Source organism: Psittacula echo (assembly GCF_963264785.1).
Source record: "Psittacula echo genome assembly, chromosome: Z".
Lineage (NCBI taxonomy): Eukaryota > Metazoa > Chordata > Aves > Psittaciformes > Psittacidae > Psittacula > Psittacula echo.
In genome coordinates this window covers 51,660,935-51,686,032 of record NC_137742.1, presented here as the reverse complement: position 1 = coordinate 51,686,032, position 25,098 = coordinate 51,660,935, and the positions used below count along the sequence as shown (strand labels likewise).

Below are 25,098 nucleotides of genomic sequence, written 5' to 3'. Positions count from 1 at the left end.
CTCCCATCTAAAAACGTTTTTCTAAAAAATACACAAAAGTTGAGAGTAGGGGAGAGGTGTTCAGAGTTAGACAAATTGTCATTAAATTTGTAAGGGAATGGTAATGAATCTATAGTGTAGGAATGTGGGGAGTTTCCAATTTTTTTTTGCCATAGAGAGTGGAGCTGATTTAACTCTGTTAAGTAGCTAAGTAGCTATGCTAAGTAGCTAGGCCATGAGGAGAAAAACTCTTTCTTGAGCCATGCATAATCCTATCTTCTAGTGCATAATACAGTTTTAGTCATACTATGATGAAAAAGGACAGCAAATGGTGAAATTAAACCAAACATAGATATTTGTCATGTAAGTGAAGGAAATTCATAAATTCTGGAAAAACACTTGAGAAAAAATGTCTGGTTTTTAGTGAGGGTAGTATAATATTTTTTTCCTGAAATGACCCTTAAATTCAAAATTACCAAACCAGGGTACAAGTCAGCTTCATTTCAATACATGTGTTTTACATAGTCTATTGATTAGACTCAGTGTGGAATTATTTTTCCTTTTGCTTCCTGTAAACAAGGTACAAAATTAGAAACTCGATGTGTGTCATTCCTGATGATAACATATGACTGGTTCATGGCATTCCTCTTGTATCCAATATATTATCACATTTTAGAAAATCTGTTTACATAGAATCATAGAATAGTTAGGGTTGGAAAGGGCCTTAAGATCATCTAGTTACACGTCCGTCTATACAGTGCACAGTCTATGAATCATTGCTATCAGGCATAATCAGTGTTGAATGTTGCATTTTAGAACCTTTTTCCATTGATTCTTTTTTTAGTATTTGGAAAGAAGTACAGAAATAATTTAAAAGTTCTATGTATCCTTGGAGAAATCCAACTTATGCACTACTTCAATGTTTTCACTTTTTTTGTCTAAGATTTCTGTTAAAACCATATTGCAGAACTGTCTGTACTGAACACTTGTCACGGAATGGACTCAGTCGGAGATCAATGTGATCAGACAAAAGCCATTTAATACAAAGTATCAGATCCTTATATACTGTAGCTCAAAACTGTTTACAGTAATGTGGTACATTATGGTTGGATACATATCTTTAAGGCCCTTAACAACTAGCATGTAGTTGGTCAAGCACAGGTGTGAGAACCTGACCTTCAAAGCTTGCCCACAGTCCACAATTTAGCAACTCAGTAAATTCCAGCTCCTTCTTATCTTGCTTTCTCGCTCCCTTATTCGTGTCCTCCTTCGCTCTTGGATGACCCTGAATCCATGTTGAGCTCCATGCAGGCATTTGCTGATCTGGGTACATGGCCGTTCTTTGCCAGAAAATCATCCACAAACACTGGTGGAAGAATTATGACAGCAGCAGCTTTCTAGGGAAAATATTCCTATTTTTTTTTCAGGCTATGCCTTAAAAATTTCAGTATAGTTTAGTGCTTTATTCGTGAAATTTCAAGGTGTCTCTGTTTTCATTTCAGATCTCCCATCAATTGGTTTTGTATGCTGGCACTGATCTGCAAAAGTGTGCTGTGCACAGATGTTACAAGGTGCCCTTGAGCACCTTTATTCAAACCTGGACAAATTCTTAGCTGAAACTGCTGGTACTAGCCTGTAGTTAATGTTACCCCAATATTACACATCTCCAAGAGATGCCACATGTAGGCAGAGGGAACATCCTCAGAGAAGAATGGGCCAAAGCCTGATTAATTTGTCACTTTCTTAATTTTGGCAGGTTGGCATGGTGTCGATTGCTCAATAAATTGTCCCAGTGGTACCTGGGGACTTGGCTGTAACTTAACTTGCCAGTGTCTTAATGGAGGGGCTTGCAATGCTCTGGATGGAACCTGTACCTGTGCCCCGGGCTGGAGAGGAGAAAAATGTGAACTCCCTTGCCAGGTAGTTTAATAATTTCACTGAATTTTGCACTGTGGGGTAATGCTGGGCAGGTGCATGCTCTTTTTGTTCTTCTGACTTCATGGTAATTAAGAGCACTGCAGCTGGTAGCCGATATACAACTGGGTTACAGATCAGGGACGTGCACCAGCAATTCTTCTGCAAGAACTCTGCTGCTCAGCATGCCAAAGAACTTCTGTTGGCTCTCCTTTTCTTCTCTACTGTCTTTTCTTCACTTTTGCAATACTCATTGCTTAGCAGGCTGTTGGTTTAATATAACTGTGTTAGGGATTGTATTCAGGAATTACCTGAACTGAACATAAACCTTGTAAATTCCCCTCTCATATCACATTCAGTCTTCTGTCAGTTTGAACTTGCTTTACTGAGCGGTAATGTAATATGGAGAGGCTGACCTATGTACTGTGTGAGACTGGAAACTGCACCTCTGTTTTGAATGAAAATTTGCTCTCTTGAATTGCTCTTGGAATACTCAGAAGAAATATTTTTCTTTGGGGTTTTTTTGTTTGTTTGTTTTAAGATGAGGTATAGTGTACACTGATACAGTGAGTAAAGTGGCAAGCAAATTCTAAAATATTCTGGAAAGTTGATTAGGGTACCATCTGTGCATGTTGATGCAGTGTTTCCAACAATGCATCTCCATCAGAAGACTAATTTTTCTTCTTCCTAAGCAGCTTTGTTTATCACTTAGTGTCTTGATTCTGAAGGATGATTCTGTCTCCCAAGCTCCATTAGCTCTTCCAAAACTGACTTATTAAAAAATATTGTTATTGCTTCATGGCATCGGCTTCACTATTCCAAATTTAGTAAAATAATGCTTAAAAGCAGTTTTATTTTATATAATTGAGCATGTCCATACTCATTGTCTTGTTCGCACTGTGTCAAATGATTTCCCAAGCATTTACATATTTCAAATGCCTTTTCTGCCTCAAAATTCCACAACAGGAGAATAAACAGAAAACTAACTCAGATGTGTCCAGTGTTGTCTGATTTTTCTCTTGTTGAACAAAGTTTTTTAAATCAATGTATTTCAATTTGTTTCAATAACTTCAGAAAATTAGTATCACTGGCCAGATTGTTACCCAATATTTGACTGAAGTTCGAACTTCAATCCAAATACATAGCAGACTAAAAATACTGCAGAGCAGCAGATACATTTTCATACAGGTTTTATTTTGATTTTTAATGTGGGTGAGACCAATTTTTAGCCTCAAATTTAAATGATTGGGTTTTAAACCTGATAAATTTTTTCCTTTTTGCCTTTGCTGTGGGTAACACCACATTATATTATGTTAAACTATACTTGCTTTTTTCCATAGTTTTTTAATTTGGTTTTGACACTTCTTCTGTAAAATCAATTTAGTGTTGTACTTTGCCGTGTTTTGAGAATGCAATTATAAAGATTTTTCTCTTTTCAGTTTCTCAGATCGATTTTGTATGGAATTACCCCCAAATATTTGTGCCATCTTCTACAGAAGAAGCAGAAAAGGCAAATTTAAGTGTTTAGATGTAGTTGTATGAAAATCAGCTGTGTTCTTTTGGCACAGCTGAATACCCCAAGACGGGTGTTCAGCTTGTAACTGTAATCTCTCTTGTGGTTCAAGAAATGTCACATAGCCAAAAAATAATTTTGTTTTGTACACTGTCTCATAGCCAAAGAGCTTCCTTTTTTAACATAGTATATGCTGTAATGCAGAAAAAGGATTTTAATCAAAAGAAAGTGATGCAGTTTGCATTGTTTAAGCAATAAAATTTAGTCTGAAGGCATATTTTAATCTAATGTTTTACTGCTCTTGTTTAGAAGTTGTGGCTTTATGCAATAGCGGCTTCGACCAACATGTTAAGTGCTGAGGGTCTGAGGCAGAAGGGAGACTGAATTGCTTTTCCATCAAGGGACATTGAGGTCCTGGAATAGGAATTCAGCTGTAACAGAAATTAGAGGGACAAGTACAAGCACAAGAAAGTTTTCGTTGCAGCCTGTTACTGTGTTCTGAATCATTATCTCCAAGTCCATTAGTCTGGGATTTTTCAGAAGAATGTAGTAAATTCTTATCTTCCCCTTTTAAATGGAGAATGGAGGTGTAGGCCACTAAAATGTTCCAAAAGCCATTTTATATTAACAAAGCAGATTATGGATGCAGGAATGATCAGTGGTTGCTTTTCGAGGCCGGACTGACCAGAACTTGTTCTCCTCTAACTTCCAGTTGTCATCATCTCTGGGTTGTTTGGTTTCTTTTGTTGCCACAGGATGGCACATATGGTCTGGATTGTGCTGAACGCTGTGACTGCAGCCATGCGGATGGTTGTCATCCCACCACAGGATACTGTCGCTGTCTGCCAGGATGGTCAGGTACAAAAAAGACTGTGGTGAAGGACAAGAGTTTCCAACATGTCTGGGACTTGGTCTTGTATTTTGGTTTTGTGGGTAGAGGAGGAAAACAGAGGAGTACATGGGGTTGGCAGAAGAAACGGGACAGTTCTGTGGCTGCCGTGTCCCATCTGTAATGCACATATGTAGAAAATTTTTTGAGCATGGGATCCACAGATAACAGGAATAGAAGGGGAAATCTTAACACGTGGGCACCTCTACCATATGATTTCTTATGAAAGTGGTGAATAACCTAAATATTCAAGGTTGAGCTGGAAGCTTTGGTAAGCACAGCATCACATCCAGAAAGCTTTGCTCAGGCAGCCAAAAAGAGGATAAACTGTGCAGAAGCTGTGCTGCCATTTGAGTTTCTCAAACTGTTGAAAAAATTGTTTCTCTGCACATATTTTTTGTATGTAAATTGTTCCACTTTTTTTCACAAAGTTTCTCCAACATTTTCATTGTGGTTTTAAGAACTATATATATTTCATTATTATTCAAAATTTGAATTTGACACTGTTCTTACCCTAACTCATTTGTGGAAAGCAAATTTTTCTAAAAATCTGATGAAGCTATGCAAGGGCAAGCTATCATGAAATGTTCCCTTTATCTCTAGGAGGTAGTTTTAGTGCTCACATAGATTTCTAAGCAATAAGTGTTGAGAAAACTCTTCCATCTTCTGTAAGGTTTAATTGACACTGTAAGTTTTCCCCTCTCCAAATGTTCTGGACTCTGTCTCACTGGCATATTGTTAGTGTTGCATAGGTCAGGTTTCATATCACCTGTCTATGTGGACTCCTTCCATTTAATAATGAGAAGTTAGCATGAAAAACACACATTAAGTGAACAAAGCATGTTTCTGCTGTGAAAAGAAAGGAGATGGGTTTTTTTTTTGTGATTTCAGATATCATTTACTATTATTTATTGTCCACTCATTTATAAGTTAATATTTTTCCTAAGTAACTTGCGAGTTCATGATATAATTGTTTTCTGTTTTCTCTGGTGCTTGCTTCCAGACATAGCAGATGGAGGTGAGCAGACAGTCTGCAGCAAGCCATTTATTTGAAAAGCTTAGCAAATAATTGTGCTCACAGAAGTTTGTGTAGAGCTTATGACTTCCTTGGGTACAGTCTTTACTGAGTTTTTTGTCCAACTTTGATTTTTATATGCCTTTCTCCCCCTCACCCCCATAGCTCTGTAGATGGATCACAGGCATTTTGTTCAAAGTATGAAACACAGTCTGCAGTTCAGGTTGATTCGTTGTAGTTGATTACAGCTTACTGGTGTTTTTTAATACTTTCTGTTCAGATAAACATGATTTTTGTAATTACTAGGGGGGGAAGGGGGTCGGAAGTATCTTTCAGGGATACAGCCGTGGGCAGAAAGGGCTCCTGCTTTGGTTTGGAAGTCCAAACCCATTTATGATTTGTGCAATTTGTCTGTATATTAAGCTTCTGCCAAGTTCTTTGAGAAGGCCTGTCTAACCGTTGGGTCTCTCGCTTGTTGAACTTTCCAGTTTGAAAGAGAGAGGCTTTCAGAGCCAGCACTCACCTAACTGTGCCAAAAGTTTGTTGGTTTTCATCCTTTTCCACAAGCTGAAGGTTGCCTTAACATCAGCCACTCAGATACCTCTAGGAAGTCACTACCACAAGAATGCAAAAAAAATAAAAGTTATCTGAGCGAATTGTAAAAATATACTATTAGCATTATGCCATCTATTACTATTTTGTGAGACATTAATTTGTATTTATTTTGTTATGATGTTAATGGCCTTTGATGACTGTTCTTACTTACAGCTAGTTTCAGGTAACTGTGTGTGTGTATTTGGACAAATTTCTCAAATTTGTATTTGGATCTTCTCAAAATACAATTCCTTAAATTAACAAATGTATTAAGCAAAGAATACTCACATTAAAAACATGTGAACAGTTGCTAATCTTGAGCAACCATGGTGTAGGCAGTTAGAGCTGCTCACAATTTCCAGATGTACTGCTCAAAATACATCTTGTGAGTGTTCTAAGGCTGAAACCAGAAGTATGTTACTGGGTGAGCCACATTAAAATAAGTAGTTTAGAAAGGCTGTACAAAAAATGTAGCAACTTTTTATAAGAGGTATAAAAGTTACCTAGCCAGTGTGCTATAACTAACCTAGGATGTGACAGTGGCTTCAAGCATAGCACAAACCTTGACTGTGCTTGAACTCAGGCATTGAAAATGTGACAATATTTTTGCCTTCAGTGAAATCTTTTTTTTTTTTGTCTTCATTTTTTAGTAAGGAAAAAGATTTCACTAGAAAGACACTTCATGCATGATTACAGATACAAATTGAGTATCTGTCCCTGGATGACGTCATCACAACAGTGTGTGTAACAGACTAGTTTCAACATGTTGGTGATGTCTAGACAGACAATATAACATAAACGGCATAGTTAGCTTTATAATCAGTGTCTGGAAAAATCATCCTCCCACACTTCACATGTCAGAGCAATACCCATGAGGAATTTGGTCTTTGTGTAGGTACTTATATTTAGAATGATTAAAAAAAGGAGAGAATACTTCAGAAACAGGTTCTCAAATAGCTGTACTGTAATGTTACATTGCAGAGATAGCATTAGATTGTAGGATTAAGAGAGGTGCTGTGTGTATTTGGATGCATAATAGGTGGAGAATCAGATGAAGGCTTTGTGAACATATAGAAAGGTACTAAAATGAAACAAATTACTTTAGAATAGCTTAGATTTCATTTTCTGCTAAATTTGTTAAACTAAACATCAGACAATAGTTTTTTGGTGGTTAGTAGCACCTACCAGAAAGAACCAAAGAGAGGAAGAAACTGATTTTGGATCAGTCTAATGCTTATCTAACCCAAATGAAGGATTTAGTTGTTTCAAAAACATTGAGAGAGTAATGTTAAAAAATGAATACATTTGAAGAGGCTTAGAAATGTAATTTGTGAGTCTTTTTTCTGTTTCAACTAGAATAAATTGATAAGTGCAAGGTGAACTTCCTCAGATGGTTTGATGCCACCAAAATTATATAAAGTTTCCAAATACATATTTTAAATGTAGTATTTTTCTCGGCCCTGTGCACAGAGCGGTTGTCTAAACTTTCTCCAGAGAATTTAATCAGAGGGAATAGTTTATGTAACTTTGCAAAAATAAGCGAAGGGTGGAAGATTTTTTCCCTTGCTGGGTGACGAAGTTGTACCATAATGCTGGGGAACAGGAAACATGATGCACAGGGAAGGAGGTCACTGGCCTAGTACTGCACATGCTCCCTTGCATAGCGAGGGATCTCTGAGCTGCTGAAGTGGACATAAGTGCAACTGTCATTTACCAAAGGGGTAGCCTAGCTAATATCCTACCCTTTCATCTCAAGATACAGCTGCAGCTGACCACTTGGACAACAATAAGATGCTATATAGTTTAGGGGTTTTAAGTGTGTTATTATTTTTTAAGAGGCCCAATATATTATCTTTTGCTTCTTAGGTCCTAGTTATGAGCAAACATGTAAGTTCAGTTACTGACTATTGTGTTTTCATGAGCTGCTATAAAATTAAAGAAATAATTAAAATTTGTTTTCATTGGTTTCTATTTTAATTTAGGGTTTCTGGTTTTAATTTAGGTTCTATTGCCTATGAGGATAGTTAGATTTTCTCATCTAAACAAAAGTGACTTCATTTATGGGACTCTTGTTAGAAATCCTACGCTCTCTAATTTACACCAAATGCTCCCTGCACAGCAGCCTTATTCTGCTTGAAAAAGCAAGAGTTAAGGGTGATGTTTTTCCTGGCAGTCTGACCATTCCATCACATTCCAGGAGCCACATGATAGGATGGCACAAAAGAGAAACACTGCCCACACTGAGGATGATATCTGCCCCAAACGCTCTTGTCCCTTGACTTTTTCACTGTATCTTATAAGTAACTTTTCTTCATTTGGAGAGAGTGCAATAGTTAGACAGGGGAAGAATTAAGAACCATTAAAATAGAAAGCAGACGAAAGGCACAGAAAATGTATTCCTGCAATAGGCAATGACAATTAATTCTTCTAGTAATATATACCAAAACATTAGATAACTTTGAAGAGCCACCTCTACCATTTCTCCCAGTGACCACAATCCACGGTAACTGTTAATTTCATCCCTTAATTCTGCAAGCAGATGTCAAAATACACTTTCCAAATTCCCTAAAAGATTAGAAAATTCACATTCTTGCAAACTGAGATTTCAAAAGCATTGTAAAAAGAACCAAGTTCTTTTCTCCAGACAGTTTGTATTACAGGAATGTGGTACAGTAATGTACAAATGTACAGTAATGTGGGTGTTGCTCTGTGTGATAGCACATTACTGTTGTGCTTTCTTCTGGACTTCTCTGTGAAGAAATGTCATGTCATACTGATACCACTTTTGTTATTTTTAAAACCAATTTAAAGGTTAGATGGTGCCAGGGATTACTAAACACTGCTAGTCTGCTATCTGTAACAAAACAATAGCATTGGTTTATGGGAAAAACAGATGCAGTAATATCAGCCTACATTTTACCGGCGTGCATAGTGTTCATTCATACGCTACAGCAGATAGGGTGTTGGTGGCTTTTTGCTGTGCTGGACACCTGCTGACACTAGTCAGATTGCCCATCACCAGATGTGTTGTTTCTGTGAGGAAGCGCTGTGCCTTTCCATGTGCTTCTGACATTATTTCTAAGAGGCATATTTGTTGCTGGATTATAACGGGGAGGACTGTCATCTGACACCTGCCACACTGATGCAAATAACCAGGTCCTCTGGGAAGTGCTAACTACCACTCTCCTTCGGTCCTTAGCTTTTAATATGTAATGCATTTTCTTCCTCTCTTACATAGCTGAATAAAAGATATAAACCAGTACTTTTTCATGGGTCTCCTGCTCCTTAAGAGTGAGAAACAAGCTGTGCTCGAGTGGTGTGTGTGGTGCTGGCACCCTAGTCAACCCAAGAGGAGAACCTTTTGCAAGAGCATGGGTTACTGTCCACCTTGGCTGATTTCCACATGGCTCTTGATGTGCGAGGTCCCTCCCATTGTGATGAATATTCAGTGTGCCACAGAATGCAATTATATGCAGGCACTGTGTCTTGATAAGTAGCATATTTACTTTCCAAACCTAGGGAGATGAGTTCTTCAATAAGAGGCTTGGCCTACCCTAAATCTGGACTTCACTGGGTCTGTATCTTTATTGCCTATGTGTTGTGCTGGGTGTTTATGTGTAAAAAATACCAGTCTTTTAGAAGAAGAACTTCAAATCAGTAGATTAAGCATTTTTATTTTCTACATATCAGGAAGGTAAGAAAAGGAGAAATATACTATTTTCTTGTGGCTACATAAAATGTGGTAGATGAAGAGCTTCTCTGGAGTAAGTAACAGGGTACAGCAAAAGTATGGCCTTCAAAAAGATACTGGGATTGTCTCAAAAGTGATTCTTCCACTAAAATTTGCAGATACTGATGCTTGCTTTCAAACTCTGTTACACTGCTGGTTTTGTTTACAAGCTTTTGTAGCTGTCTTCCTACCAAAACTGCCAAAATGGGCACAAACTTCCTGCTGCGGGAGTGAAGAAACAGCAGTCTGAACTTCTAAAGAAAAATCTTTGAACCTTTTATTAACTCTTTAATTTAAGACACTTTTATTTAGTCTTCTGGCTGCCTTCAGCTAGTGGGCAAGGTACTTCTCTTCCCTTAAAGACAATTCACTTATAAATAGTGCCTACAAAGTTTTTCACCATATCCCTGTAGTGTTTTTCTCCTTTCTTTGAGCTCCTCCTCCATCAATTGACAGAAAAGGAGGGGAGTAATTGCCACCATCAGAAATCTCAGTTTCCTTGAGCAGATGTGATCTAGTGTTTGTATCTCTCATATGAAAGAATATGAAGGGTGAGGTCTTGGACCATAATGTAAATATATCATTAGCTTTATGACACAAAGATTTTCCCAAGGTTTGAGGGCTTGATCCTTCTCTTATTTAGGCTGTTGTATATCCAGTTTAGCTCTGATATAGGGGAAGTATACCAATACACAAATAGGTTTTAATTCTGAGAGTCTATACTGGAAAGCTCCATGTGTTGTGAAGATATGTATACCAAATACACATTCTTCATGAAAAAAGTATCTTTTTAAGGTTTGGATAGCTACTTATCAGACTAATGGAAACCTAATAAGCTGTAAAATAGTACTTAGTCTAATAATAAATTACCTGGAAAGACTGTAAGAAATAATTGGTAGATTTTTTTTCCTCTTCAAGTGCTAAAACAAATTAGCTCTCCATTCATCAGAATTGGATGGATCATTGAGTCTCAACTTGCAAATATAGCATATGGAATATGTAAACACTTCACTGGCATGGGCCGAAACTATGGTATACCTAAAGAATTTATTTACTTCATTCATGCAATTACGAATGCTGGGGGAATGCTGATTTAGATGTGAGGCCCCCAGCATAAAGCACTGGGCATTAAATGCATGAGCATTTCTTCAGAGTAGCTTAGCTGAAGTTTATCATGACCATTCAGCTATTGCCTAGCAACTTGTGAAGGCCATCAAAGAGCTCTTTGTCCATAGCTCTGGCAAAAACATTTCCTCTCATATATCCTTATCACTATCAAAATGAACATGAAAAAACTTATTAAAAAAATTTCATTTTATAAGAGATTAATACTCGCTTGAAATTGTGGCAATCATAAGCCAGTACAATGTTGATACCCTTATTGTAAAAGCTGAGTCTAAAATCTTGCTTTGTAAGTTCTAGTAAAAATGTTTTCTTCCTCAAAAATGTTTAGCTCTTCTATAAAAGCATACCTTTCTTTGCTGAAATTTCATATAAAGCATCAGTCTGGAAAATTCTTTTTTCAATTTTTTAATCCTTTTAATATTTCTAACCTATTCTTTCTCAAAAATACACATTTGATTTTTACAGCTATAAGATGTGAAACTTGGTTTCTTGTTTTTAAGTGCCTTATGAACTTATCTAAATAACAGTGAGTGAGATTTTAAAATCTTTTTATAAGCAGAGATGCAGTAAATCACTGAATGTACTAGTCTTTTGGCTTTGCTACATATGTTCTTGGCATGCACACAGAGGAGTGAAATTAATTTTGCTTGTGATCAATAATGAACAGAATAGAATTCTTTCTGCAGTGGAACGTAAGTAGTATTCAGCACACTTGTAGTATGTTATACTCTCATAGTTATTACCCAGTGGTACTCAGGATGCACTGTTTCTTTGCAAAGTAGGGGGATGCCGTTCTTCACCTGACTATAAGGGGTGAAAGTGGGAAAGAAAAGATATTTTTTTCAGTTTCCCTAATGGATAATTTTCCCCGATGTGTACTGGAGGAAATTTTTCCTTTTTATTTTTAATGGTAGTTGTTGGCTCTTTTAAGTATCGTGGGTCTATGCAGTATGGGACCCACTGTCTTTTCTATCCTAGTGTGCCCAGTATCACCCTTTGACACCATGCTGTCATAAAGCATCCTCTGTTCACAGATCAAGATGATATAATTGAGCCTGGTGTTATTGTATGTCACTGGTCTACATAATCTCAGATAATGCACTATGGTAACTCTTGGCAACTGCTGACTTGTTAATAGTGACCATTGTATACTGAACACTACTGAAACCCATTAAAGCTCTGTGAAAAATGTCTTTTCTGTAGCAGGGTTCAGTGAGTGAAGCTATATGTATGATACGACAGATAACACTCACATGAACAGAATGCTAGGCTCAATTCTGAGATGTTCTGCATGTGTCTGTTTATGCTTTCACAGATTATAAACTTGAGTTCTCAAATTTTGGAACCTAAAGCAGAGCAATTTCTTACAAGTTGAAATGTAAGTGGTCTTGTTTCTAAAAAAAGTGCTGTGATCTCATCTAGCTAATGTGCATCAGCATCTCTCAAAATCAAACCACCATTTTATCTATTTATCCACAAATAGGGAGTTAATGAAAAAGTTGACCCAGGCTACTGAGAAGCAAGCCTACAGTGCCTCTCAAATGTAGATGAAGATAGGAGAATGATATTACTTACACAGGCAAAAATGAAAAAAAAAAAAAAAAGTAGTGATATAAGAGACCTTTCATTTTTTGACAATAAATTTGGTTTAAATCAGTATTAATCAATGGTCATTGTACAGTTGGGGCTTTTAGGTGGCCCATGTACTGTCTGCTGCTGGTTGGTGTCTGGATTCTAAAAGGCATGTACTTGTCTCCCTTGCTGGCATAAACTGGTGCGATTTGTTGAACCACATATTTGATTATTCAGTCTGTTGATTGTGTTGTAGAGAAGCAAACAATTTGAGAGCCTAGAGTTTCACTTTTCCTCTAGTTAGAGAGTTAGGTATTTGGATATAGGCAGCTTTACAAAGCAAATGCTGCAAGGGTTGAGGAATCACCTTTAAGTCTGGTCTATCAGTAAACATTTTTTCAGCATTGTTACAAACAGTAGGTTTTGCTCTTCAAAGTTAAAAGAACTTTTTAGTGCCACATGTGAAACTGCTTTGCTTTTTTATGACACTGGCAGCCAGTGAACCTGTGGAATATTTTGCTGGAAAAACTTACAACGCAAGACATGCTTGTGGCTGGATCCAGTCCACTTTTCCTTTAGCGAAGGGCTTCATTCAGTAGAGGCATTACAATAAGACTTAATTGTTAATGCAAAGTACTGTAGACACAATACGGTCTGAGTTCTACAGTGGTGCCCGCTGGCATTTAACATGCAGTGTGCTTTTAAAAAGCAGATAGTGGAAAAAGCAAACAGGAAAGTGATATTTAATGTTGCTGCATTGCAAAGAAATAAAACACCACATGACTGGATGATTGTAATTAGCAATCTGTATTATGATTTATGTATAGAGGTTCAGGTTGTGGCCATTTTATAATAAATTTTGTGCCAAAAATGGTTAGACAAAGCTCTAACTGACCAGCATCCTTAAAACTGTTGCAGCTAAGCATTTTGGAATGTTCGCATGATGTGTCTGGGAACCCTTTGTGTGTGCTACATTTTTCCATTTGGTATGAGGCTGAGCAGTAATCAGCTCACAACTAATTAGAAATCATTCCATGTCCTGCATCCTATTATTAAATAAAATTATGTCAGACCTTAAGTATTTTTACACTGAGGAGGAAAAGTTTCTGCAAAACATTTTGTTGTGAATTTCCCTAACATAAAAATTAAAAATAAGCTTTTGCTGTTTTGAAACAGCTATTATAGAGGAAGCAAAAGCCATTATTTTGCTGCATTTAAATTACTTTCTTTTTTGATTCTTTTTATGGATACCAATGGTGAAAGTGAGAGAAATAAAAGACCTTTTTAAATTTTTATATGTGTAAAGGTCTTGGAAAATGATCAAACTCTTTATCCTATTCAGAGGTTTGCATTCTTTTTTGTAGATATTAAAGTACCTGCAAGCAGGAAGCCTGGAGGTAGGATCCCATTGAGCTCTTATGTTCCCTGTAAATCTGCAGAAGTGCTTTCCTGTTACAGAACTCAGGATCAGCCCTTATGTACATCTTTCAAAACTGGAAAATGAAAGAAATCCATTGCTCTGAGGAAAGGCATGAGCAGAGATACAAGTTTACCTTGTTATATTTTCCTGATGTTAATGATATTTTCATAAACAAGTTTTGTGAGCTTTGTTTTAAAAATGAGTCCTTTGAGGACCAAAGGTTTAAACTAACTCCATGTGAGAGTTCTCTACAAAAGCTGACAGTTTTGTTTATTTATGATTGCAGGCATTCACTGTGACAGCGTATGTGCTGAGGGACAGTGGGGTCCAAATTGCTCGTTGTCTTGTTACTGCAAAAATGGAGCGTCCTGCTCTCCAGATGACGGAATCTGTGAGTGTGCACCAGGATACAGAGGCACCACTTGTCAGAGAAGTAAGGACAAAATAAATGCTTTACAATCTCTGTTTCTCCCTCCTTTACTTGGAATATAATACCATAATATTTTTTTAATTGTAGTATGAAGTACTATGAAACACTCTTTGATTGTATATTGTGTTAAAGGGTCTGAATATACAGATTTAAGTGTTACCTGGAATTAAAAAGTGTTTCCAACTAGTAGTGCTCTTCTTGTGGAACTTTTGTTTACTGTCTGTGCTGTGACATTGCTACGCATGTGACTTTCAAAGAAACAAATTCAGTACGGCATTCCATTCTAAAGGCAAGCATTTCCAAATGTGATTGATGAGCATTAATTTTGTAATACATATTTTAGTAGGTAAAGAAAACATGTGAGATTTAGCAGCTAGACACCCAGGCTTCCCATTGAGTCTAATCATTGGCTAAATTACTGCCTTCTTTTAACACTTATTTTGAAGCAGCAAAGAATGGCCAGAGGGATAAGGCCTTACAGTAAGTAGATGATATCATGTGTACCCATAGTTGCACTTGGAAAAATTGTCTCTGTAAAATTTAAATGTTAAAAGAAGAGATACAGATGAACTGAGGCAAATAATACCAAAAACAGGGAGGCAAAAATAAGCTGATGTGCAAAATACCTACCCTTCCAAGATTTGTCACAGTTTGTCAGCAATCTAGCTGCCTTCAGTCTGAATTATTGAAGCTGTGAGGAAAAGGTGTTCAGAGAAGAGAAATTGAGTCCTCTGCACTTGGAGGATAACCCTGTTTCGAGAGGAGGTCTTCCAGAAACAGGGCCAAGAAGTAGGTGTAGTAGGCTAAGTGGAGTTGCTTATAGGCTCTCCAAAAGAGGCTTAAAGGCAGGAGATGACATGAAATGGTTACGAGAAGGTAGAAGGAGAACCAGAGGAGGATAAAGTGTTACAGTCTAGGAATGGCAAGTTTTCAAGCTGAAAAATGTAATTGCCTATGGCACTGCTAAATCCCACATTAGTGTGGCATTAGCATTCCTTAAGCATTTTTAACTAACTGCAGAAATTATTCTTACTATCTAATCTCGAAAGGCCTAGCAGTTAATCAGTTAATCCAAAGGCAGACTAAGTGTAACACTACATATAAAAATGTTCCCTGTGTTTTGGAACTGTGCCTATAACCTGGACAAGAGGCTTCCAGTCCAGTGGCTCTCAGAGTCCCTCTCTGATGTACGGTCTGGAGGCAGGGAAGACAAAGGTCATATGAATAATTTGGATCCCAGTCAGAAAGTGCCTTTTCAGTAAACAGGAAGACCTTTTGGCACTGTTTCACTTGGAAAAGTTAATGTCTCTAGAGAGGTCTGGCCACATAACTTGTCTCAAGTGTATAATTAAAAGACTGAATCTTGAATGAAATTAAAATTGAAAAGATTCCAAGTTACTTTTCATCAGTGCTAATTGCTGCTGTGAAACAGGTATTTCTCTTGATGCATTACCTAATATTCTAATTTATCAGGAAATAAATGTCAAAAGCGATTAAAGCAACAAAGGAGATTTTATGCAACAGTCTTTTTCTTTTATTTTTTTCCTCCTTTTATTTTTTTTTCAAAGAAACCAGTGTCTTTAGTGTAAGAATTAAGTAAATGACTCTGTATTTCTGATCTTAGGTTCCCTAAAAGGTAGGTGATGCATAGCTGTCTGTACCATGTAATGAGTACAGTGAATACCTAAATGAAAGAATGAATGGAAAACATTTGTATGTTTTTCTCAGTGAAGTAACGGCTATTTGTATTTTAAGTTAGAAAACACAGAAGTCAAGATCTAAGATGATTCTAGTAATCTACAGATAAAACTATCCACTCTATTATTTTAAATCACTTCTCTTCAAAGGTGCTTTAGAAGACATTGATGTTGCAGAGGACATGTAATGCATAGAAAAATACATATAACATGTATAGTATACATGCATTTCAAACATAACTCAAAGGCACTGAGGCCTGACAGGTAATAGAATGCAACTAAATCATCACTAACTAGAATATAGTAAACTCTTGTGGAAGATGAGCAAATCTCCTTTTGTGAGTAAAGCATGGGACTTTATAAATAATACCAACCGCCATTGCAATTCTTATGTATTTAGAAAGGAGAGCTAATTCAAAGTTAGGAACTCATGCACTGAAGAGTAGTTCACAGCCATAGAGAAAATACAGGAAGCAACGACAATTTGTTCTTTCTAATTCCAGTTTGTTCCCCTGGGTTTTATGGACACCGCTGCAGCCAGGCATGCCCGCAGTGTGTACACAGCAGTGGTCCCTGCCATCACATTACTGGCTTATGTGACTGCTTACCTGGATTTACAGGAGCCCTCTGTAATGAAGGTACATGTTATAATAAAGACTTAATGGGATGCAGATCAAGCACTGTAATAATTTTAATTTCACAATTTGGAAATAATGAAACCAAAACCAGTTTCTGTTTTAGTATGTGCAGCTTATAAATTAGAAATCTTAAGCAGGTTTAAGCTGTTTGAACATTTGATCCTGAAGCATAAACCCCATTGTATTCTTGTTTGCATTATTTGTATAATGAGTATGTATACTGGTCTTACCAGAATTTTTAATGCCATACATTAACATTATACTAAGCAACACATTTCTTGACCCAAGTACCAGTTGCTTTCTCTTGAAGTAAGGAAAATACAATCTTCTTCTGATGACTAAGGAGTTCTAATTCTGACAACTTGTTCTCAGTATGTCCCAGCGGCAGATTTGGCAAGAACTGCATTGGCATATGCACCTGTACCAATAACGGAACGTGTAATCCTATTGATAGATCCTGTCAGTGTTACCCTGGCTGGATTGGTAGTGACTGCTCTCAGCGTAAGTATCATCTTTTTTTCCTTTATTTTTGAAGCAATTGATCAAGGTTTGGCTATTTGAATTCTCTAGTTTTTTGGTAAAAAACCACTGTGTAAGTCAGAAATGAGGATTTCATGGGATATAATGAAGAGATCCCAAACTTTTCTACATTTCATCAGCATTATTAGAAACACATCTGCACTGTGATTTTCCTAGTAAGTGGGCTAGATCATATGACAGAAAGGGATCAATTTTCATTCTTCCACTGTCCAAAGAAGAGTTGTAGAGAAGTTGCATGAGATTTGTTTCAGAAGTGGCAGCAAGGGTTACTTGTGCTAGATAAAAGAAAAAAAAGAATAAATCGCTACTGTGTGAGTGGTCAAGCACAGCAACTGTCCACAGAGGCTCTGAAGTCTCCAGCCTGAAAGAGGCTGTGAAAGTATCACTGTTGAAGATCCTTTGATGTTGGACTAGGTGATGCTAAGATGTCTCTTCCAACATGAAAAAGTCTGTGACTTGATGAATCTTGCATTGAAGAGAGGGTTCTTGACTTGTAGTTTGCTTGTCTGTAATTATTCAGTTTTTCCATGGTAACGTGAAGATACCAGGGCTTGTATTCTCAAGACAGTCTTACATTTAACAAATGTCTTACATTTTACAAATTAGGAGCTGAGGCACTTAAAGACAGTGTTTTTTCTTAACACGGTTGCATACAGAGCCACTGGCAAGGCTCAGAACAGAGTCAAGATTTTGTCAGATACAATTTACTGCTGTGGCTGCAAAATCATCCTTATTCTTGTTAAACATTTGAACATCTTGTTAACAAATTTTTCACCATGACTTTTTAAAGTACTTACAATTTTTTATGGATTTTTTTCTTCTTTTTATAAATGTTTCACAGATACACATTTTTAGTGTCATTCTACCTCCCTTGAATATTGTCTTGGTATGCTAAACTTAGGGTCTACTTTGTTCCTGACTTAAAAAGAAGAAGGGTAATTTTATTCTTTCATATTTTATTAAATAATTAGGCACTCCCAGATGTCTTGCTTGGTCTATGCAAATTACTAATGACAGGAAATAAATATCTGAAGCAAAATTCCCACAAGAAGCATATCCAAAACCATAAGGTATCAAAATCCATACAGTCTGGCTAACATGACATACCAAAATTTCAGCCAACCCATTTTTATGAATAAAAGAAGCTGTACAAGACCCTGATACGTCAAAATTCAAAAGACATTGTGGTGGGGTTTCCAGGGAGGTGCATTTCCTAATAACATGCCTAATAACATTATATCATTTACGGTTTGACTGGTCCAGGTTAACGGGCTCTGTAGCAGTGTGATGTAACATCTGATCAATTTGGAAGAAAAGCTTTTCTGGCTACATTCTGTGAAGGGATTAGCATGTACAAGTCAATATGATACCAAAATAAATCTTCGGCCTGTTTCTGTGGAAGCAAGTAGCAACAAAGGTCCCTGTTTTTATGGTAAAATAAGTAGGTATTTGGGAGAGTAGCAGAATAGGGGTATTTAGGAGGAGGAGGGACTTACTGAATCAATAACAAGAAAATGGTGCCAGCAATATGAATGGAAGTGTCTACTGAAGCTGTGCTCATGGACCGTAACAGAGGAAGTTAATTTGCTTTGTATAAAGGTTTTTCGTTCACATGGAAAATAATGATTCCATTAATTTCTTTTGGAACCAGCGACCTTTTTGAAACTTCTAACCTTTGGTCTGCATGTGATTTACATTCCTTCTTCGTTGACCACTAATTTTGAATACAAAACAATAATAAAAATCATTGTGTGGCACAACTGAAATGGAAAGAACAAAAAACAAGCTTAGTACTTTTTTCTAACACAGCATAGTGTATTTCTTAATGAAGTGAAATTTGGACAAAGAGAACACTGCAAAAATACAGCCCACACATAGATGAATCATTATGCAAACATTTAAAGGATTCAGGAACTCTTATTGCTGTCAGACAGGTCTCTGGACAACAAAATCAGTACCAGTAAAGGGAGTTACCAGTCTTTTTAAACTTATGTAGGTATAGAGCTAAGGCTTCGGTGTCTGATCTCTTTCTTATCTCTTGTGAAATATTCATGTTGCACTTCCATAAAGCTATTCTTAGTTTATGCATCTCTTTAACTAAAGAAACAAATAAAAACCTCAGGATGTGAATCCTAATCAGCAGAAAGGGACTATTCTTAAGAGTACCTTCTGCATTTAGTGATATTCTGACATGAAGAAAACTATCTTTTGCTGTGTCTGAATAGTAATTATAATTTTGGAACCATTCACTATTCTAATGGCAGCACATAGTATCAAATTCATTCACTATGACATTTTCAAAGCAGTCAAAAATCTACAGTAAAATTCTGTCTCGTAACATGTCCAAATGATTGTGAATGAAAAAAAAAAATCTCCATTTTATAGAGAATTACTTGGGTTTTAGAAATATTATATTGATTAATGGACCCACAGAAGCAACTGAATTAACGTGCTGTATGGTCCTGATTATATGTACCACGTTTAGGCAACTGTGTAGAATCTATACGGTGGAAATAAAAGAAGTAAGCTTAGTATTGGGTCTAAAGCAATAGATGTGTCTATTGCTCTTGGGTCTAAGGCTGTAAGACGCTTCAATCTTCTCTTTCTTCTTCACTTTTAAGGCTCAAAAGGCTGATCCCCTTAATTGTGCTTACTGAACTGTTTGCAGATTAAAAAATTAATCAAGAAAGGAAACTTGCATGGCTTTCTCTATGTGAAAGCTGGTATGAGTGTTTTAGGTGCTGAGTATCAAGTATGTATCACTGGTTTCTTTCACACATCTAATCTTTTATCTGGTTTTCAGCACTTTCTATCTAGACTAAAATGATTCCTTAGTTAAAAAAAAAAAAAAGTCTGTATTTTTTTTCTCAGAATGAAGCAGCACAAAAAATACGTTTAAAAGAAAAGCAAGCCCCAAATGGAGCAGTGCTTATTAATGAATGTAAGCAGCTCTGTTCATGGGTATCAAGGATCTTTGTCATTTGAGATTAATTGTTGTTTTAGCTTGCCCACCTTCCCACTGGGGACCAAACTGCATCCACACCTGCAACTGCCATAATGGAGCTTACTGCAGTGCCTATGATGGGGAGTGCAAATGTACCCCAGGATGGACTGGCCTTTACTGTACACAAAGTAAGTGACTTTTGTTATCCATCCTTAGTCTATAGTCATTGACAGAATTTTTCTTTAGTATTTTCACACTTTAATCATCGATTTCTTCCCATGCTGCTGAATCTTTTTTGATACAGAAGATGCAACACATTGTCCCCATGGTTGCAGGGGAGGCCTTGTATAAGCACTGTTAGAGTGCTGATCACTTCATTTGGGATCCTCTTTAGCATTCCTTCAGAAGAAGACAACTTTTGGTTGCAGCTGGGCATCCCTGTGGAAGAGTCTGTCACGTGCATACACAGAATGACTCTGACATTCAGATGCTACCACTGCGCATGTGTGGTTTGGCTACAGTCCAAAGCACTGATTGTGTCAGTTCTTCACCCATTCCCCACAGGGTGGGATGATGGTACCATTTAATTTCTTCCTTCTCTGAAACCACCCTAGGAAGTGCTCTAGTAGCAGGGACCTGATGACCAAGACTTGTAAGATAACATAGAGCTGACTGAAGCCATGATTATAGCTTCTACCTTAGCTGTGGCTGTGGTCTGCTGAGGCACAGTCCCTGTTGTAACTGCAAAATGGTCATACAGTAAATCTTGTATCTGTAACTGCTATCTCCAGGATCAATTGCAACAACAGCTCTAGCTCAGCACCTGTAATTCAGACACTGATAAAGCTATTTTATTTGGAACTCAGAAACTTAACTTCTCTAGACTCATAAATTTTTGAATTTTCTTCATGTAATTAATACACTAATCTGATTTTCTTTTTTCCCCAAGAACTTTTCATTAAAATTAAAATACTAGCCATGCAGTAGAGATAGATATTGATAAAGTTGGCTTCTTCATCACATTACAGCTTCAATTTGGTTTACCTTCAACCCGGGCACCCCTGCTGTCTGTAATCTGTGCACAACTGTTATTTTGAACTCAAGAAAATTAAGACTGCTGTGTTTTGCATTCAGTTCTTAAGTACACTTTTTCATTTAATCAGAAATCTCCTTTTTCAAGTGAATAATGTCATAGTGGCAGGAAATAACCGATATATTATAGGGCCATATGGATGCAGTTCGGGAAGACATTCACTATACTGGTTCAGCTGTCAGCTATCATGGTTATTGTGCTTCCTGCTGGTGAATAATGATCTCTCTGTGGTGATATGTCTTCATGCTGAAATGGTATCTTGGCAAGGAGCTGAGATACAATATGTTATTATTTTTATTTTTTTATGTTTCAACATCAACTGTGCAAAAATATGTCCAAGGGTTCATTTATCACTGAATAGACCCCCTGCTCTGGTTCACAAACTGCCCTCTGTCTCCTCCTTCAAATATCTTTTTAAACCCATTTCTTTGAAGAGACCTTCTTGCTGCCTTCTTCTGAACATCTGCTGTCTGTGCAATATCTCAACCTCATTTTTATGGAGTTTTTGCCTAACATGTATTTTAAACCAGTTAAAATAGGGTAGGTCTTGATTTATTGTTTAGAGAATGCTATGCTAAGTAGTAGGGTTATAGATATGACTTCTCAATAACATACTTAATCAGGATATTTGCATTTCATTTCCAGAGCAGTTGTTTCACTCCTTTTCCCCTGCTTCTTTTTGTATTGCAGGATGTCCCCTAGGGTTTTATGGGAAGGACTGTGCACTGATATGCCAGTGTCAGAATGGAGCCGACTGTGACCACATCAGCGGGCAGTGCACCTGCCGCACAGGGTTCATGGGGAAGCATTGTGAGCAGAGTGAGTAGGGACAGGAATTCTCCATGCAGGATAACAAATATTAAACCCTGAGCCAAACCTCTGTTGTTTTGGCTGGTGTTGTGATACAACCTCTTCTCTTCAGTGGGAATTTTGATGGGGAAAGAGCTTCAGGAGTTGGACCTCAGCCTTTTCCAAACAGATCAAAGCCCGCAGAATTAGTTATTAAGACTGGTTCCAATTGGAACGGCTGTTTCTTTCAATTTATAGCTACATGTAAGAGGCATTTGTACTTCATTCTAGTTGCTTTGGACATAGTGCTAAAAACCCCCAACAACTCTGCCATGTAAGTGTAACAAATGAATCCAAGTAATTGTCATTAGCATAAACTACAATGAAAACTAATAGAAAAGTAAAGAAATACATGAATCCTAGAGGATAAAATTAATTTTATGATGTGGTTTTACAAAACAATTTGATGACAAAAGCATCATCATTTTGTTTTCATATGTGTGTGATTCTTTACCCCAGGAAAACAAGAATGACACCACTGACATCAATAGTGTTACAACGCTGTACAATATTAAAAGAATAATCAAGCTTTTGGCCCAAGTTTTGCTAACACTACAGAGTGGTGCTCCCACACTGCATGCATTATATTACATTGCAAAGCAGTCCATTCAGCCTGCTATGTTATAAAAAATAATTTTGAATACTTCAGGAAATATAGCTTTATAATTAAGTTTTATAGATTTTATACTTTATAGTATAATCTGACAACGATTTAATAGTATTAAACTAAACATTTTTGCATTTCTGAATTTGAATTTAAGTTTTAAAAATGGACTTTTTATTTCAATTCAGATTTTAAAATGCCAAAATACATTATAGTGTGATGGGGTTTGCCCAGATATTGTCTTCATTACTTATAATCTTGTTTTACTGGATATACCCAAAAGAAAGAGTTGGTATATAAGCATAAAATTCCACTTGAGTCTAGATTTACCAAGACTGTAAGAATATTTATCTAGCACCCACTGTGTTACGTTATCTTGTAAATTATTCTAAGTTAGAAATGCATAAAAGATTAGGTATATTCTTTTAAAGATGAAAACCAAATTAATATAGTTACAAACTCCTGAGAGATTTCAGAAAATTGAGTCTCAGAAGGTGAAGAAATACCACAAATTCCTCAAACAGCCAGAACTACAGTGATGCAACCAGCCACACACTAACAGAGGTGGTGGTATAGAAGAAATAACTTTTATCAGTGTAGGATAATTCCCTATCATGCTGATTACATGATGTAGAAGACACTTTGATCAGTAATTAATTATTGTATTGAAGTCATTTTTCACGAGAAAAAAATAACATAAACCTCTTCCAATGAGCTTATTTTTCATAATTTACCATTTTTCTCCTGTAGGTAGTTCCTTAATGTACACATTGCAGTACCAAAGTATGCTGTAGGCATACTCTTACTCTTTTACCACATCAGCACATCTGTCATATGACATAACACCAGCCAGATGTCTGGCTCCACTCATATGATTATGTGATATTTCCAGAAGGGATCTGAGTAACCTGTGAGACTTGACATTCTGGTGTAAAACTGTTGCCAGTTTAAAGGGTCTTCTACCTTTTAAGTGTTGGGGTTTGTGGGGGTTTTTTGTTTGGGGCAGGGGAAAATTTTGTTGTTGTTTTGTTTTATTTTATTTTATTTTGTTTTCTTTCTTAATTTCATTGCCTCGGCGACAGCAACATTACAAGTAAAGGAAAATAACTTCTGAATACAATCTCCTTTCCCAGGCATACACACCTATACAGAGAGGACCTCTCAGGAACATCTTGTTAGGTCTGGTACTAATAACACATTGCCATCTGCTGGCCATGTACAAAACCGTATGAGGTTAGAAATGCATGGCAGCATGTAAAGTGCTGTAGATCTGTAATTCCGATCTGTAATACCAAACCATTTAAGAAGTACTGTGTCTGATGTTTATTTGTATTCATTTTGTGCAGAATGCCCTCAAGGCACATATGGGTATGGATGCCGGCAGATATGTGACTGTCTAAACAACTCAACTTGTGACCACATCACAGGAACGTGTTACTGCAGCCCAGGCTGGAAAGGGGCCAGGTGTGATCAAGGTAAAACCTAGATGCAATAAAATTATTGTAATTGTTTTATATAAGACTTGGATTAGCATATTAAATGCCACATCTATATTATTCATTAAATTAACCTGATAAGGCATGTGTGTTTAAATAGTCCATTCTATTAAATTATACATGTTCTGTAGATTTTTTAAAATATTAACTGCCTCAGTGATAGTTTGTTGGAGCAAAGCATTCATAACATGTTTTGCAGTGCTGTGCTGCCCCGAGCTGCTGATAGAGCATGTGCTTTACCTGCTCTCTGCTTTTGCCTAGTGAGTGTTCTTACTTTTTCGACTCCATGAAATATCTCTTTCTTTGAAGAAGATGAATGCTTTTTCTTAAGGCTAGGACTGTCTTTGTATTGCTTTCTGACATAGTTCTATTTTGGCATTATTAAATGCAGTTAAATTAGCAGAAAGGTTTAGAAGTGAAATATTGTCTTCTGCTCCTGACACATAAGCCTCTGAATTTATGCCACATATTTTCATTTCTTCTTGTATTTCAGCTGGTGTAATTATAGTAGGAAACTTGAACAGTTTAAGCCGTACCAGTACTGCCATCCCTGCTGATTCTTACCAGATAGGGGCTATAGCAGGCATCATTATTCTTGTCCTGGTTGTGCTTTTCCTGCTAGTGCTGTTCATAATTTACAGACAAAAGCAGAAAGGAAAAGAAACAAATATGCCTGCAGTGACCTATACACCTGCTATGAGAGTCATCAATGCTGATTACACCATTTCGGGTAAGTGATACTTAGAACAGGGCTTTTTCTCTGTCTCTTAATCTTGTGCTTTTTCAGCTGAGCTCTTAAGTGGTTCAGCTCAAATGTTTTTTCTGCATTAAAAAGTGGAAGTATGGATGTTTCTATTCCTCTTTGCTTATTTTTAAACAGAATTGAAAAGTGTAGCAAAAAATAGTTTCTACTGAGACTTTAAATTCAATGCCAACAGCTTGAATACAGAAAGACTGCTATAGCTATAGAAAATCAGGATTTTACATTAGTTGTGGCAAGATTCTGTAGAGAGGCAGATAGCAGAGTGGCTTAAGTTTAAAACAAATTAAAAGGAG

The 25,098-nt window shown here is 36.8% G+C and overlaps 1 protein-coding gene across 1 annotated transcript in view; it reads left to right on the top strand.

Moving 5' to 3' along the window:
• MEGF10 (multiple EGF like domains 10) overlaps positions 1-25,098 on the top strand; it is a gene marked incomplete at its 5' end in the record, with an annotated part of 70,683 nt that overhangs the window by 38,470 nt on the left and 7,115 nt on the right. The window contains 9 exons of the mRNA XM_080637366.1: positions 1,736-1,899; positions 4,162-4,264; positions 14,038-14,184; positions 16,382-16,516; positions 16,889-17,017; positions 20,060-20,188; positions 21,784-21,912; positions 23,893-24,021; positions 24,536-24,772. Coding sequence (XP_080493492.1) covers positions 1,736-1,899; positions 4,162-4,264; positions 14,038-14,184; positions 16,382-16,516; positions 16,889-17,017; positions 20,060-20,188; positions 21,784-21,912; positions 23,893-24,021; positions 24,536-24,772 — 1,302 coding nt within the window. The remainder of the gene's footprint in view (positions 1-1,735; positions 1,900-4,161; positions 4,265-14,037; positions 14,185-16,381; positions 16,517-16,888; positions 17,018-20,059; positions 20,189-21,783; positions 21,913-23,892; positions 24,022-24,535; positions 24,773-25,098) is intronic.